Here is a 13069-nt window from a genome sequence, read left to right as displayed (position 1 = left end):
GGCGCTGTCAGGGCCGCGACTCCCGGGCCCGAGCCGCGCTCGCCGGGACGAGCCGGGCAGTGATTTGCGGGGCGAGCTCACCTTCAGCCATGGCCCGGGGAGCCTAGCGGGGCCCGGCCGCCGCTGCCGCCGCCCCCCCCCCACACACACCCCGGCCCCCCTTCCCCGCCTCCCCACCCCTCCCCTCGGCGCCGCATCCCGCCGGCCTCGCCGCCCGGCCCGCGCCGGGCAACCGCCCTCGCCCGGAGCCCGCCCTCGCTCCTGCCCGCGTCCCCCCGCCGGCGCCGCCGCGGGAAGCGGCTCCCCCTCCCCTTCCTCCGCGTCTTCCTCCCCCTCGCCCCGCCGGGGCCGCTTGTTGCACCGCCCCGCGGCCTGCGGGAGCCGCTCGGCCCGGCCCCGCGCCCGCACCCCCCCCTTCCGCTCGCCCCCCCCCCCCGGGCCCGCACCCCAGCCCGGCCGGCGAGACCCCGGCCCGACCCCGCCGCCCGCACAAAATGTCGGCCCGGACGCCATTGCCGACGGTGAACGAGCGGGACACGGAGAACGTGAGTAACCCGAGCCTCTCCCCTCCTCTCACAGCCCCCCCCCCCCGGGAGCGGCGGGGGCGAGACCCCGGGCCGACCCCCGCCTCGCCCTCCGCCGGGCCGCCCCCGGGTCCCCCGAGCGGCCGCCGCCGCCGCCGCACGGTCTCCACCTGGAGCCGGCGTGCCCCTCGCCCGCCGCTCTGCCCCCTTTTCATTCCAACCCCATTTCGCTGCTTTTCCCTGCAGGGCGAGGGCGGGGGCTGTACTGGGAGCCCCGTCCTGGGTGGTCCTCCCGGAGAGGACGGGCTGATGGAGGGCAGGGAGGCACGGGCGAGGGCAGAGTGGGCATCCCAGATTGCTGTATTTGTCCCTCGGCATGCTGTATCCCCACCCGAATGTTCGCTCCGCCGCCGCGGGCGAGCCGGCTGACTGCCTCTCCCCCCCCCCCCCCCCGCTCTTCTGGCCCTTTCGGTCCCCTGCACCCCCACCCCCCTGCATTGCCCCATGACTTTGCTTTTTGTAACACTGTGTCCCATTTTGGGTCGTGGGCTCCGCCGGCGGAAGGTCGGAAGGGAAGGGGCAGAGCGGTAGTAGGATGGATGTGTGTTTGTGTGGATGAGTTCCTGCTGCTGAGATACTCTTCGGGAGAGATGAGTACAAGAATTTCCCGGACAGCCTCTGTGGCCCTGGGGTTACAGCAAAAACGTTTAAAAGCCGTAGGAAGCCAGCGGCTTTTCATTCCCTTCCTCAAGTCTGGGGCGATAATTCAGGGCAGGTTTTACTTTAAATATCTCTCCTCCTCCTTGGAGTGTCACACGGTGCATTTCTTTGAAGGAAGGATTTGCTGTGTCTTTGATCAAATTGCCCTCAGGAGTTTTTATCTGGATGCAGATGTCCCTGGTGTTTCAACTCTTGAAAACCAAAAGGACCAGATCAGTTGTATTCCCACCTTCTGAAAAGTACAATTGTGTGTGGGCGTCTGTGTGAGTTTCTTTGTGGAAAAGGGTTTGTTTCCCCCCCCCCACCCCCTCGTTTTTGTTTTGTTTTGTTTTTTTAAATCCGCATAACTTGTAAATAGGGCCTTGGCTGATTTTCTGACTGGTTTTTAAGGAGCTAGCAGGTACCAAGTTTGGTGGGCCGTCCAGATCTGTCTCGTTGTCTAGTTTAAGTTAGACTCCAGCTCTCAGTGGACCAGTGCTGTCGTATGGTTGGTAAAATAAAAATATGAAGTGCTTTGGCGTTCTTAGACAAAAGGTATGCAGGAGAAGACACAGACTCCCCTCGGAAGTGTTGGCGGCTGGTATAAACAGATTATTTAATCTTGGGAGCGCAGGGGAACACAGAAACTTAATATAATTATATGAAGGGAGAAGAAATTCTAGTAAGAGACTATTGTTAGAAGACCTGGGAAGGTATTTCAGAGTGTGCTTTTGTCCTCGCTAGCTTGTCATGCATTGAAAATGGTCAACACGGTGTAAGGCTGCTGCCAGCATAAATTATAACTTCATTTTGCATCATAAGTGTTTTAAAAAATAAATAATTGATGCACAGTTTTGATTGGGAGATTGAAGGAGGTCGGGGGTGGGGGGTGGAAAATTTGGTTAAACTTGATCTTCAAGTCAAGTTTTGGTACAGAATTTTTCTAATAGGAATTCTAAAAAGGTTCTTGTCATTCAGTGTGTCATTTCAGTGTGAATGGAAAGTAGGATAGATGATGGATGACCTTTGTGTTTATTAGTAAAACACTGTGTGCTAACCTAGGAAGGGTGGAAAAATACATTGTTTGTATTTTCTTTTGGATTTCCAATAGTAAAGCTCTTTCCATAAGTGTGAGTGAATAAGGTACTTTTTAAGGACATGGGATAGCATTGTAAGAATATGCATCAAGGAATAGCACAAATTGCAGCATCACAAGTAAGACCCCTGCCCCCCCCCCCAAAAAAAAAGACCCTAGTGGATTTTTAAGCAAAGCAGTAATTGTGTAATAAATTTTGTTGTACCTTCTGAAAATAATCATGCTGTATAAACACATTCGCTCCGGTTCTGAACATGTTATTTCAAAGTCACGTTTATGGTCTTGTCTTCTGTCCTTGTGTTGTAAATGACTGTATCTCCCTGTACCTTACTTTATCTAATTCTGATTTTCTCCCAGTTGCCTAATATGTCCCAATTTGTGGAAAGTATTTATTGTTACACTCTGGCTGTTAATTTATCAGTTAATGTGCACCCAGCTTTGTTTTTGAGCTGGAAGGCATACAGAAGTATTACTTAAGATAAGGCCTCTCCCCTCAAGCAGCTTACCCGAAATATAATCCCGAACAAATCGTGTACAGTAGAAAATTGTGTAAATAGGGCTAAATTGGTTTGTGCGTGCCATAGGTGTTTATCAAAGGGACTACCAGAGATGGCTATTAAGTCGTTGCTGTTATCTCTCTGTATTCTCTGGCCTGTAGTAAGTGTCCTAATCCGTTTTTACTCACCTCTCATCAATGAAATAAAGAACAAACCTGCTTGTGAGCTAATCTGTTAATGCCAGTAAGACAATCAAGATGGACGTTGGCAGTCCTTTTCAGTTCAAGTGACATATTTAAAAAGATGGTTGTGAAAATTTATTTTCATATGACTGTAAAGGTTTCTAGGTTCTTTGAAATATTAAGGACATAACTAAAAATGTTCTTTCACTGCTGGAAATGTTTTAAACAGGGCAGTTTTAAAAACCATCTTTGTGTGTTATTGTCATTTTCAGCTAATATAAAATTTTGTTTAGTCATGTGAACATATTTGGCTTTTGTATTCTTGGGAATATGCAGTACCTATCCCATGTGTGTCACTAATAAATGTTGAGGATAAATTAAGGTTTTCAAAAGAGGTGTGTTACACCACTAATCTCCTGTTACTACCACTGTCTCTAGTAGAGGCAGCAAGAATTGCTTTTCTTTGAGAACATTCTGTGTGTACTTTTTCAGGAGTTCTTTTCTCATGGGTGAAGGGATTTGTGTGTGCATCGGTGGTAGGCCTGAAATGGCTAAATACCACAAAATAACCAATGATGAACTTTTCATGCCATCAACACTTCATAGCCAAGTAGAAAAGGCACGTTACAGATAATAGAATTAATTTATGCAAAATGTGTTTGATTTTAGGTTGGAAAGAATCCAGAAAAAGAATGGGTATTTGAAATTTTTTTTTCTTCTCTTAGATTATGCTTCGTTAGTGCCAGCATGACCGTAGGCAATCTATTACCATTACTTGTAGGTGCTTTTATTTTTTTTTTTTTAATTTTTTTTTAACGTTTATTTATTTTTGAGACAGAGAGAGACAGAGCATGAATGGGGGAGGGTCAGAGAGAGAGGGAGACACAGAATCTGAAACAGGCTCCAGGCTCTGAGCAGTCAGCACAGAGCCCGAACGCGGGGCTCGAACTCACGGACCGCGAGATCATGACCTGAGCCGAAGTCGGACGCTTAACCGACTGAGCCACCCAGGCGCCCCTGTAGGTGCTTTTAAATGAAGCAAGATAAATTGTTTTTCTGTGTTTCAGAAAAACTCTGATCGTGCTGATTTTTATGAATGCGAAAGGCCCCGACTAGCTTTCTGTGGTGAATTTTAATCAGTATGAAGATAATTGATTTGACCCCTTCTTGGAATGTTTTGGTTAAACTTAACTTTGAATCTTTTAATAGTAAAACTTTTGAAGGTGATTCTTTGGATAGACGTGAAACTCACTGTGATGAGTGTAGCAGGTGCTTAGCGTGTATGAGGCGCCATCAGTAGTTTGTGCTGTGGGAATCATTGTTAGTAATGTCAAAAGGCAAGAGAGAACATGCCATGGCCACTACCTTTGGGTACCTGTGCACACCTCACATGTCACAGTACCTATCCTGCGGCACTCTCATTGCTGGCTTATTTTGTCCCTTTTATTCTGTATCCCCAGCACCCAGCAGAGCATCTAGTAGTAATCTGTAAGACATCAGTGCTGTAACATTCCCCTTTTGAATTTTTTCATTTAGCATCAGATTAAGTTAGTGACACTGGGAAGTTATGGTAAATATTGCATAGTACAGACAGAGGCAGAAGCCTTCAGAAAGTCAACTGACCACCCAAGGTTATGATCTCTGACATCTTCCACTGTTGCTGTACTCATGCTGTTGCTTCTTAGAGGTGTTTTGTTTTTTTTTTTTTTTTTTTTTTTTGGTTTGTTTTGTCTTTGTCTTAGAAATTTTAAAAGAATATATGAAATGATATAAAATGCGTTATTAGAGGAAGAACGGGCTATGCCCTGCTCATCTTTATTTTGAAAACTTTGCAGTTTCAGAGAAACTTTTCTCTGTCTCAGGTGCCCTGCTCTTTCCGCCTCGTCCCAAACTCACAAATCCCTTAAGGTATGGCTCACGTTTCTAAGAAAAATTCTGATACGGTTGCAGCAAGCAGTGCTCTCTGCTATAGCTGAACATCGGTCTGTGCACAGTCCACACTCCTGGTCTGACAGTCCATTGTGAGAAAACATCTCTACCTTCTATTCCTTTCTGTCCAAAGTGCTGTTTTTAACTCTTCTTTTTTTAAGCCCAGGTTGTTTAAAATCAGCTACATGGTTTTTAAGTTATTATTTTTTCACCATTTCTTCCTCCTTCTCAGACTTTCCTTTGGATGTCATTTTCCCTTTTCCCAATGAACACCTTTGAAGTTCTTTTGGTGAAGGATTGTTAGCCATAAACTTTGTTTTTTAAATGTGAAATGTATTTTGCTCTTATTATTCAATGATAGTTTTGGTCAGCCTCTAATTCTAAGATGACAGTTATTTTCATTCATTGCTCAGAAGATAGCATTTCATGGTCTGCTGATTTCATTCTGTTCAGAAGTCATCTGCCGGTAGCTAGGTGATCTGTTCCATCCGCCTCTGTAAGAGTCTCTGCTTTTCTTTAGGTGTTGGACTTTACTACAGTGTATTTAGGTGTGGATTTCCTTTTTTCCTTCTTGCTTCCTATGCCTGTGATTTCCTGTTTGTCATTAGTTCTAGATACTTACCAACTTTTATCTTTTTGAAAATAGCCTTGTTTCTGCTCCCTGTGGCAGTTCATTTGGGGAGTCTGATTACATAACGTGAGGCCATAACTCCTCTGTGTGCCTTAACTTCTTACTCGTGTTTCCCACATGTTCACTGCCTGTCTGTACTATAAGCTGCATGATTTGTTTGGATTTATCATCTGTGGATTTGTATCTTTCATCACTTCTGAACTGAATCAAGCATGCTCTCTTTAAATATTAACTTATCTCTGGGGGCGCCTGGGTGGCTCAGTCGGTTAAGTGTCCGACTCCAGTTCAGGTCACGATCTCGCGGTCCGTGAGTTCGAGCCCCGCGTTGGGCTCTGGGCTGATGATGGCCCAGAGCCTGGAGCCTGCTTCCGATTCTGTGTCTCCCTCTCTCTCTGACCCTCCCCCGTTCATGCTCTGCCTCTCTCTGTCTCAAAAATAAATAAACGTTAAAAAAAAAAAAAAAATATTAACTTATCTCTGTTCTCTCTAGTGTTTCCAGTGCTCTCATTAGATACGTTAAAATTTCTCATTCTATCCTACATATGTCTTAAACTCTCCTTTTCCCCCCCATTTCATTGTTTCCCTATACTATCTGCAACAGTTATGTAATATTTAGGTTTATCTTTTAGTTGGCTAAATCTCTTCAGCCGTATTTAAATCAGTTAATCTTTCTGTTAAATTGTGTTCAATTGTGGTAGGCACATAATATGAAATCTACTCTCTTAAACTCCTAAGTACAGTATTGTTAACTGTAGGCTCAATGTTGTATAGCAGGTCTTTAGAACTTTTTCATCTTGCATGACTGAAACTTTATACCATCGAGCAGCAACTCCCCCATTTTCCTCTTTTCCCAGCCCCTGGCAACTACAATTCTACTCTCTGCTTTTATAAGTTTGACTAAGTTAAATGGAATCATGCAGTGTCAATCTTTCTATGATAGGCTAATTTCACTTAGTGTAATGTCCTCGAGATTCATCCATTATGTAGCATGACAGAATTCCCTTCCTTTATGGCAGAAATACTCCATTGAATGTATATCACACATTTCTTTATCCATTCTTCCGTTGATGGACATTTGGGATGTTTTCATAACTTGGCAGTTGTGAATAATGCTGCAATGAACGTGGGATTGCAAATATCTCTTTGAGATCCTGATTTCAATTCTTTTGAATAAATATCTGGAAATGGATTGCCAGATTACAGGTTCTATTTTAAAAATTTTTTGAGGAACCTCCATATTCTTTTCCATAATGGCCACACCGTTTTACATTCCCACCAACGACGCACAAGGGTTCCAATCTCTCCATATCTTTGTCTGTTTTGTTTTTTGATAATGGCCATCCTAACAGATGTGAAGTGATAATCTCGTTGTGGTTTTGATATGCATTTCTCTGATGATTAGTGATGTTGAGCATCTTTTTAAATACCTGTTGGCCATTTAGATGTCTTCTTTGAAGAAATGTCTTCTCACGTCCTTTGTTCATTTTTTTAAGAGTCAGGGTTTTTTGTTTTTTGTTTTTTTTCTTCAGTTGAATTGTAGGAGTTCCTTACATATTTTGGATATTAACCCCTTTCAGATATATGGTGTATAAATACTTTCTTCCACTCTATAGTTTGTCTTTTCACCGTGAGGATTGTTTCCCTTGCTGTGCAGAAGCTTTTTACTTTGACGTAGTTCCCCACCTTTTCACTTTTTGCCTTGATTGCCTGTGATATTTGTGTTATATCCAGGAAATCATTGCCAAGATCATTGTAATGAAGCTTTTCCCCTGTGTTTTCTTTAAGGGATTTTACAGTTTCAGGTGTTATATAAGTCTTTAATGCATTTTGAATTAATCTTTGTGTATGATATAAGAGGTCCAATTTCATTCTTTTGCATGGGGAGATCTGGCTTTCCCAGCACCATTTGTTGAAAAGATTGTCTTTCATTCCTTGTGTATTCGTGGTACTCTCATCAATAAAAGATTATTTAACCATATATACATAGATTTATTCTGTGCTTTCAATTCTCCTCCATTGGTCTGTATGCCTGTCTTTATACCAGTGTCATACTGTTTTGATTATTATAACAATGTAATATGCTTTGAAGTCCTAACTGTGAGGCCTTCATCTTTGTTCTTCTTTCTCAAGATTGCGTTGGCTATTCAGGGTCCTTGTGGTTCCTTATGAATATTAGGATTTTTTTCTTTTTTTGTAAAAAAAATGGCATTGGGGTTTTGATAGAATTTTGTTGATCTGTAGATCTCTTTGGGTAGTGTGGATATTTTATCAGTGTTACATCTTCCAAATCATAAACACAGATGTCTTTCCATTTATTTGTGTCTCCTTTAATTTCTTTTAGTGATGTTTTGTAGTTTTCAGGGTAGACATTTTTTTGCTTCATTAGTTAAATTTATTACTAAACATTTCATTCTTTTTAATGCTATTGTAAATGAGGTTGTTTTCTTAATTTTCTTTTCACATCACTTGTTGTTAGTGATTTTTATTTGTTGATTTTGTAGCCTGCAATTTTATTGAATTCGTTTTTAGTTCTTTTTTATTATTTTAGAGGGAGAGAGAGAAAGAGAGGGAAAGAGAGCAGGGGTGAGGGGCAGAGGGAGGGAGGGGGAGAGAGAGAGAGAGAGAGAGAGAGAGAGAGAGAGAGAGAATCCCAAGCAGGCTCCATGCTCAGTGCAGAACCCGGACCCGACACAGGGCTCTGTCCCATGACCCTGGGCTGGGACCATGACCTGAGCCAAAATCAAGAGTCAGCTTCTCAACCAACTAAGCCACCCAGATGCCCTGAATTTGTTTGTAATTCTAACAGTTGTTTGTGTTTCTTGGTGGAGGTCATATGGTTTTCAACATATAAAATAATGTCATTTGCAAACAGAGATACTTTTCCTTTTTCCTTTCCAGTGTGTATGGCTTTTATTTCTTTTTCTTGCCAAATTGCTTAGGCAAAATCCTAAGATTTTCAGTACTATGTTGAATATAAGTGGCAAGAGGAGGCATCCTTGTTTTTGATAGCAGAGAATAAGCTTTTGGTTTTCATCATTGAGTATGATGTTAGCTGTGGGCTTTTCATATATGGTATTGATTATGTTGAAGTAATTACCTTCTATTCCTAGTATGTTGAGAGGTTTTGTTTTTTTTTTTATGATGAAAGGGCATTGAATTTTGTCAAATGCCGTGTCTGTATCAATAGAGATGGTCATGTGATTTTCATCATTTGTTCTGTTAATGTTAATTACACTGATTACCTGTGTTGAACCATCCTTGAATCTTAGGGATAGATCCCATTTGGTCATCATGTATGATTCTTTTAATGTGCTGTTAAATTTGGTTTGCTAATATTTCATCTAGGATTTTTCCATATATATTCATCAAGGTTATTGGCCTGTGGTTTTCTTGTAGCATCTTTTTCTGATTTTGGTATGAGAATAATGCTGGCCTCATACAATGACTTAGAAAGTGTTTACCTCTCCTCAATTTTTGGAAAAGTTTTAGAAAGACTGATGTTGATTCTTCTTTAAATGTTTTATAGAATTTACCAGAAAGCCATCTGGTCCTGGGCTTTTCTTTGCTGAAAGTTTTTGATTACTGATTCATTCTCCTTACTAGTGTAGATCTGTTCAGATTTTCTTTTTCTTCGTAGTTCAGTCTTGGTCAATTTTATGTTCTTGGGGATTCTCCATTTCTTGTAGGTTATCCAACTTGTTGGTATGTAATTGTAGTTTCTGACCATCCTTTCTAATTCTATGGCATAAGTTGTAATGTTTCCTCTGATTTTGTTAGGTTCTTCTCTCTCTCTCTCTCTCTCTCTCTCTCTCTTTTCTTAGTCTGACTAGAGATTCTTTCATTTGTTGATTTTTTTTCTTCAAAAAACAAATTCTTTGTTGACTTAAAAATTTTTTTCTATTCTGTATTTCATTTATTACCTCTATAATCTTTATTCTGATTTCCCTCTACTAATTTTGGGCTTAGGTTTTTCTTTTTTCTAGTTCCTTGAGGTGGAATTTGAGAGCATTCTTTTTGTTTTTTAATTTTAAGGTCTTTATTGCTATGAACTTCCCACTTAGTACTACTCTTGCTATATCCTGTAAGTTTTTGTATATTCTATTCTATTCTATTCTATCCTCTTTCTTTCTTTCTTTCTTTCTTTCTTTCTTTCTTTCTTTCTTTCTTTCTTTTCCAATTTGTTACTATTTTACTGATGCCCATGCTCAGGCCTTGACCCATACTAACCCAGTAGGCATAGCTGCTTCTTCCACTGCTGCTTCTTGGTCCTCAGGTTTTCGTCCTTGTTCAGCAGGGCGTGCACAGCATGTGTGTTCTTCAGCCACAGATCCAGGGGCTTGTACTTCTTGTCCTCGTAGAATTTCCTGAGGTTCTCTTTCTGAGTCTGGCTAATGGTGGTGAGAACACGGGTGATGGATTTGCAAACAGCTCAGATCTTGGAGAGCTTGGAAGCCACGCCACCTGTCTCTTCCACGACGCACAACTGGGACAGCTCCACCTTCAGGTCTCCCATCTGTTCAAGCAGCTCCTCCTCCTTGCCGCGAAGGTGTGGAGCCTTAATCTTGGCCGTAGCTGCACAATCTGTCCCTGCTGCTGAAGGAAAGAGGATTGTACGTTGTTTTCATTTGTCTCGAGATATTTTATAATTTCTGTCTTGATTTCTTCCCGACCCAGTGGTTGCTCAAGAATATGTTGCTTAATTTTCACACATTTTCCAGTTTTCTTCTGTTGCTGATTTCTAGTTGTATACCATTAGTTTGGATAAGATGCTCGGTATAATCTCAGTATTATTAAATTTGCAAGACATGTTTTGTACCTAACATGTGCCCTATCCTGGGAAATTTCTATTTACATTTGATAAAAATGAGTTCTGCTGCTATTCAGTGAAATGTTCTGAATATGTGTGTTTGGACCTTTTGGTCTGTAGTGTTGTTCAAGTCCTCAGTTTTCTTCTTGATAGCTGTCTGGATGTTCTATCCATGGTTGGAAACGGGTTGATGAAATTTCCAACTGTTACTGTGTTGCTGTCTATTTCTTCCTTCAATTCTGTCAGTATCTGTTTCATATATTTTAATTTTTTTTTTTCAACGTTTATTTATTTTTGGGACAGAGAGAGACAGAGCATGAACGGGGGAGGGGCAGAGAGAGAGGGAGACACAGAATCGGAAACAGGCTCCAGGCTCTGAGCCATCAGCCCAGAGCCCGACGCGGGGCTCGAACTCACGGACCGCGAGATCGTGACCTGGCTGAAGTCGGACGCTTAACCGACTGCGCCACCCAGGCGCCCCTGTTTCATATATTTTAAATGTTCTGATGTTGAGTCTATAAACACTTATAATTGTTGTATCTTTTTGGCCCATTGACCACTTTATCATTCTATAATGTTCCTATTTGTCTTTTCTCTGTTTTGTCATTCTTTTGTCTTTCTTAACCTTTCTTGCTGTCTACCTATGTGTTTGGTTGTTATTTTTTTTAATGACATGCTTTGAGTGGTTTTTTTTTCCATTTTCTTTTGTATCTTCTCTAGGTATTTTCTGTGTGGTTACCATGGGGCTTACATAAAACATTTTACAGTTATGACAATCTGTTTTAAGCTGATGGCAGCTTAACTTCAATCTCATACAAAAATTCTACTTTTATTTCTTCCTTCTTCACACTTTATATTGTTGTTGTCACAATTATATCTTTTTGTATTGTGTATCTATTAGCATATTTTATAGTTTTAGTTTTATAAATACTTTTGTGTTTTAATTTATATGCCAGGATAAAAGTGATTTACATACCATATTACAATATTCTGTGTTTGTGTTTATTTTTCCCATTACCAGTGAAGTTTATATTTTCATATGGTTTCCGGTTACTATTTAGTGTCTTTTTGTTCAACTTGAATGACTCTCTTAAGCATTAGGCAGGTCTAGTGGTGATGAACTCTCTCAGCTTTTCTTTTTTTTTTTTTTTTTTAAAGCTTTTATTAATTTTTGAAGGACAGTTTTGCTGGATATAGCATTGTTGGCTGGCAAGTTTTTTTTTTCCCCCAGCAGTTTGAATATTTTATTGCACTCTTCCCTGGTCTGCCAGTTTTCTTCTGAGAAATCTGTGAATAAGTTTATGAAGGTTCCTTGGTACATGACAAGGAATTTTTATCTTGCTGCTTTCAAAATTCTCTTTGACCTTTGCCTATATTTGATTATAATGTGCTTTGGTGAGGAAATTTTTGGGTTCATCCTGTTTTGGATTTCTTCCTGTTTAAATTCTGTTAGGTTTCTTGCATCTGGAAATCTGTATGTCCATTTTCGTCCTCATATTTGGGAACTTTTTGGTCATTTTTTTAAAATATAAGCTTTCTGTCTCTTTTTCTCTTTTTTTTTTTTCTGAGACTCCCATAATGCATATATTGCTTTATTTGATAGTATTCTATAATTCCCTTAGACTTTCTTCACTCTTTTTTTCTTTTTTTCTTTCTTGCTGCTGCTGCTATTATTGTTGCTGTTCTTGTGGCTGGATAATTTCAAGAAAATGTTCAAATTTGCTCATTCTTTCTTCTGCTTGATCTGTGATTGAACCTCCCTAATGAGTTATTGCATTCTTGAATTGAGTTCCAAAATTTGTTTGGTTATCTTCTATATTTTCAGTTTCTTTGTTGAAATTCTCATTTTGCTCATTTATCATTTCATGACCTCATTGAGCATCTTTATGTCTATCATTTTGAATTCTTTGTCAGGTAATGCATATACCCCTGTTTCTTCAGTGTTGGGTTTTTTGTTTGAAGATTTATTTCCTTCCCTTGATTGGGCCGTTTCCCCCTTTATTTGTGTTCTTTATAACTCTGTTAGTATCCACACATTTAAAAAAATGGCTACCTCTCTCAGTCTTTCTGGACTGGCTTAATAACGGAAAGATTTTTTTTTTAAGTTTTACTTATTTATTTTTTGAGAGAGAGAGAATATCAAGCAGACTCCACATTGTCAGCACAGAGCCCAGTGCAGGGCTCGAACTCACAAACCTTGAGATGTGACCTGAGCTGAAATCAGGAGCCGGCTGTCTAACTTACTGAGCCACCCAGGCGGCCCCTTACATTGAAAGATCTTCGCCATTCAGTCCAGCTAGAGATTCTCAAGGCTCTCAAACCTTTCCTGTAGATGTGTCTTTTCTGGATGTGTGCTTGTAGATGCCTGATTAGAGGGATTTCCTGGTTGTGCTTTTTAGGAGCTGTAAGCTCTTGCTCCCTCTGGTGTCTGTCTGCTGTACTGTGGTTCTTCTGAAACAGCAGCATCCTGAGCAGCCCGTGTTGTTCTCACCATACCCCTACCCCCGGCATCTAGCATATGCTGGTTCCCGTCAGCACCCTGTGTTGAGCTGGACACAAACTAGTGGAGTGTTGGATGCATGTTCCACTCTTGTCTTTCCTTATTGTTAAATTTTTAACTTCATGAATTTTGTTTTTCATTCTCAAAAGTTCTAAATTTTTCCCTCAAACCAATCTGGCCTAGTTTATAGTTTTTTGGTCTTTG

General features: G+C 41.1%; 1 protein-coding gene and 1 pseudogene across 3 annotated transcripts in view; one reads left to right on the top strand and one right to left on the bottom strand.

Moving 5' to 3' along the window:
• Positions 1 to 321: 321 nt before the first annotated feature.
• MARK1 (microtubule affinity regulating kinase 1) overlaps positions 322 to 13069 on the top strand; it is a 121543-nt gene continuing 108795 nt past the window's right edge. For all 3 annotated transcript variants that reach the window (XM_045455718.1, XM_045455717.1, XM_045455719.1), the window contains exon 1: positions 322 to 545. In XM_045455718.1, the coding sequence (XP_045311674.1) occupies positions 495 to 545 (51 nt within the window). In that variant the 5' untranslated portion in view covers positions 322 to 494. The remainder of the gene's footprint in view (positions 546 to 13069) is intronic.
• On the bottom strand, positions 9728 to 10176 carry LOC123586487 (annotated as a pseudogene).

Source organism: Leopardus geoffroyi, chromosome C3 (genome assembly GCF_018350155.1).
Source record: "Leopardus geoffroyi isolate Oge1 chromosome C3, O.geoffroyi_Oge1_pat1.0, whole genome shotgun sequence".
NCBI lineage: Eukaryota > Metazoa > Chordata > Mammalia > Carnivora > Felidae > Leopardus > Leopardus geoffroyi.
The sequence above is the reverse complement of the archived record's forward strand: the minus strand, read 5'-3'. Positions and strand labels throughout refer to the sequence as shown.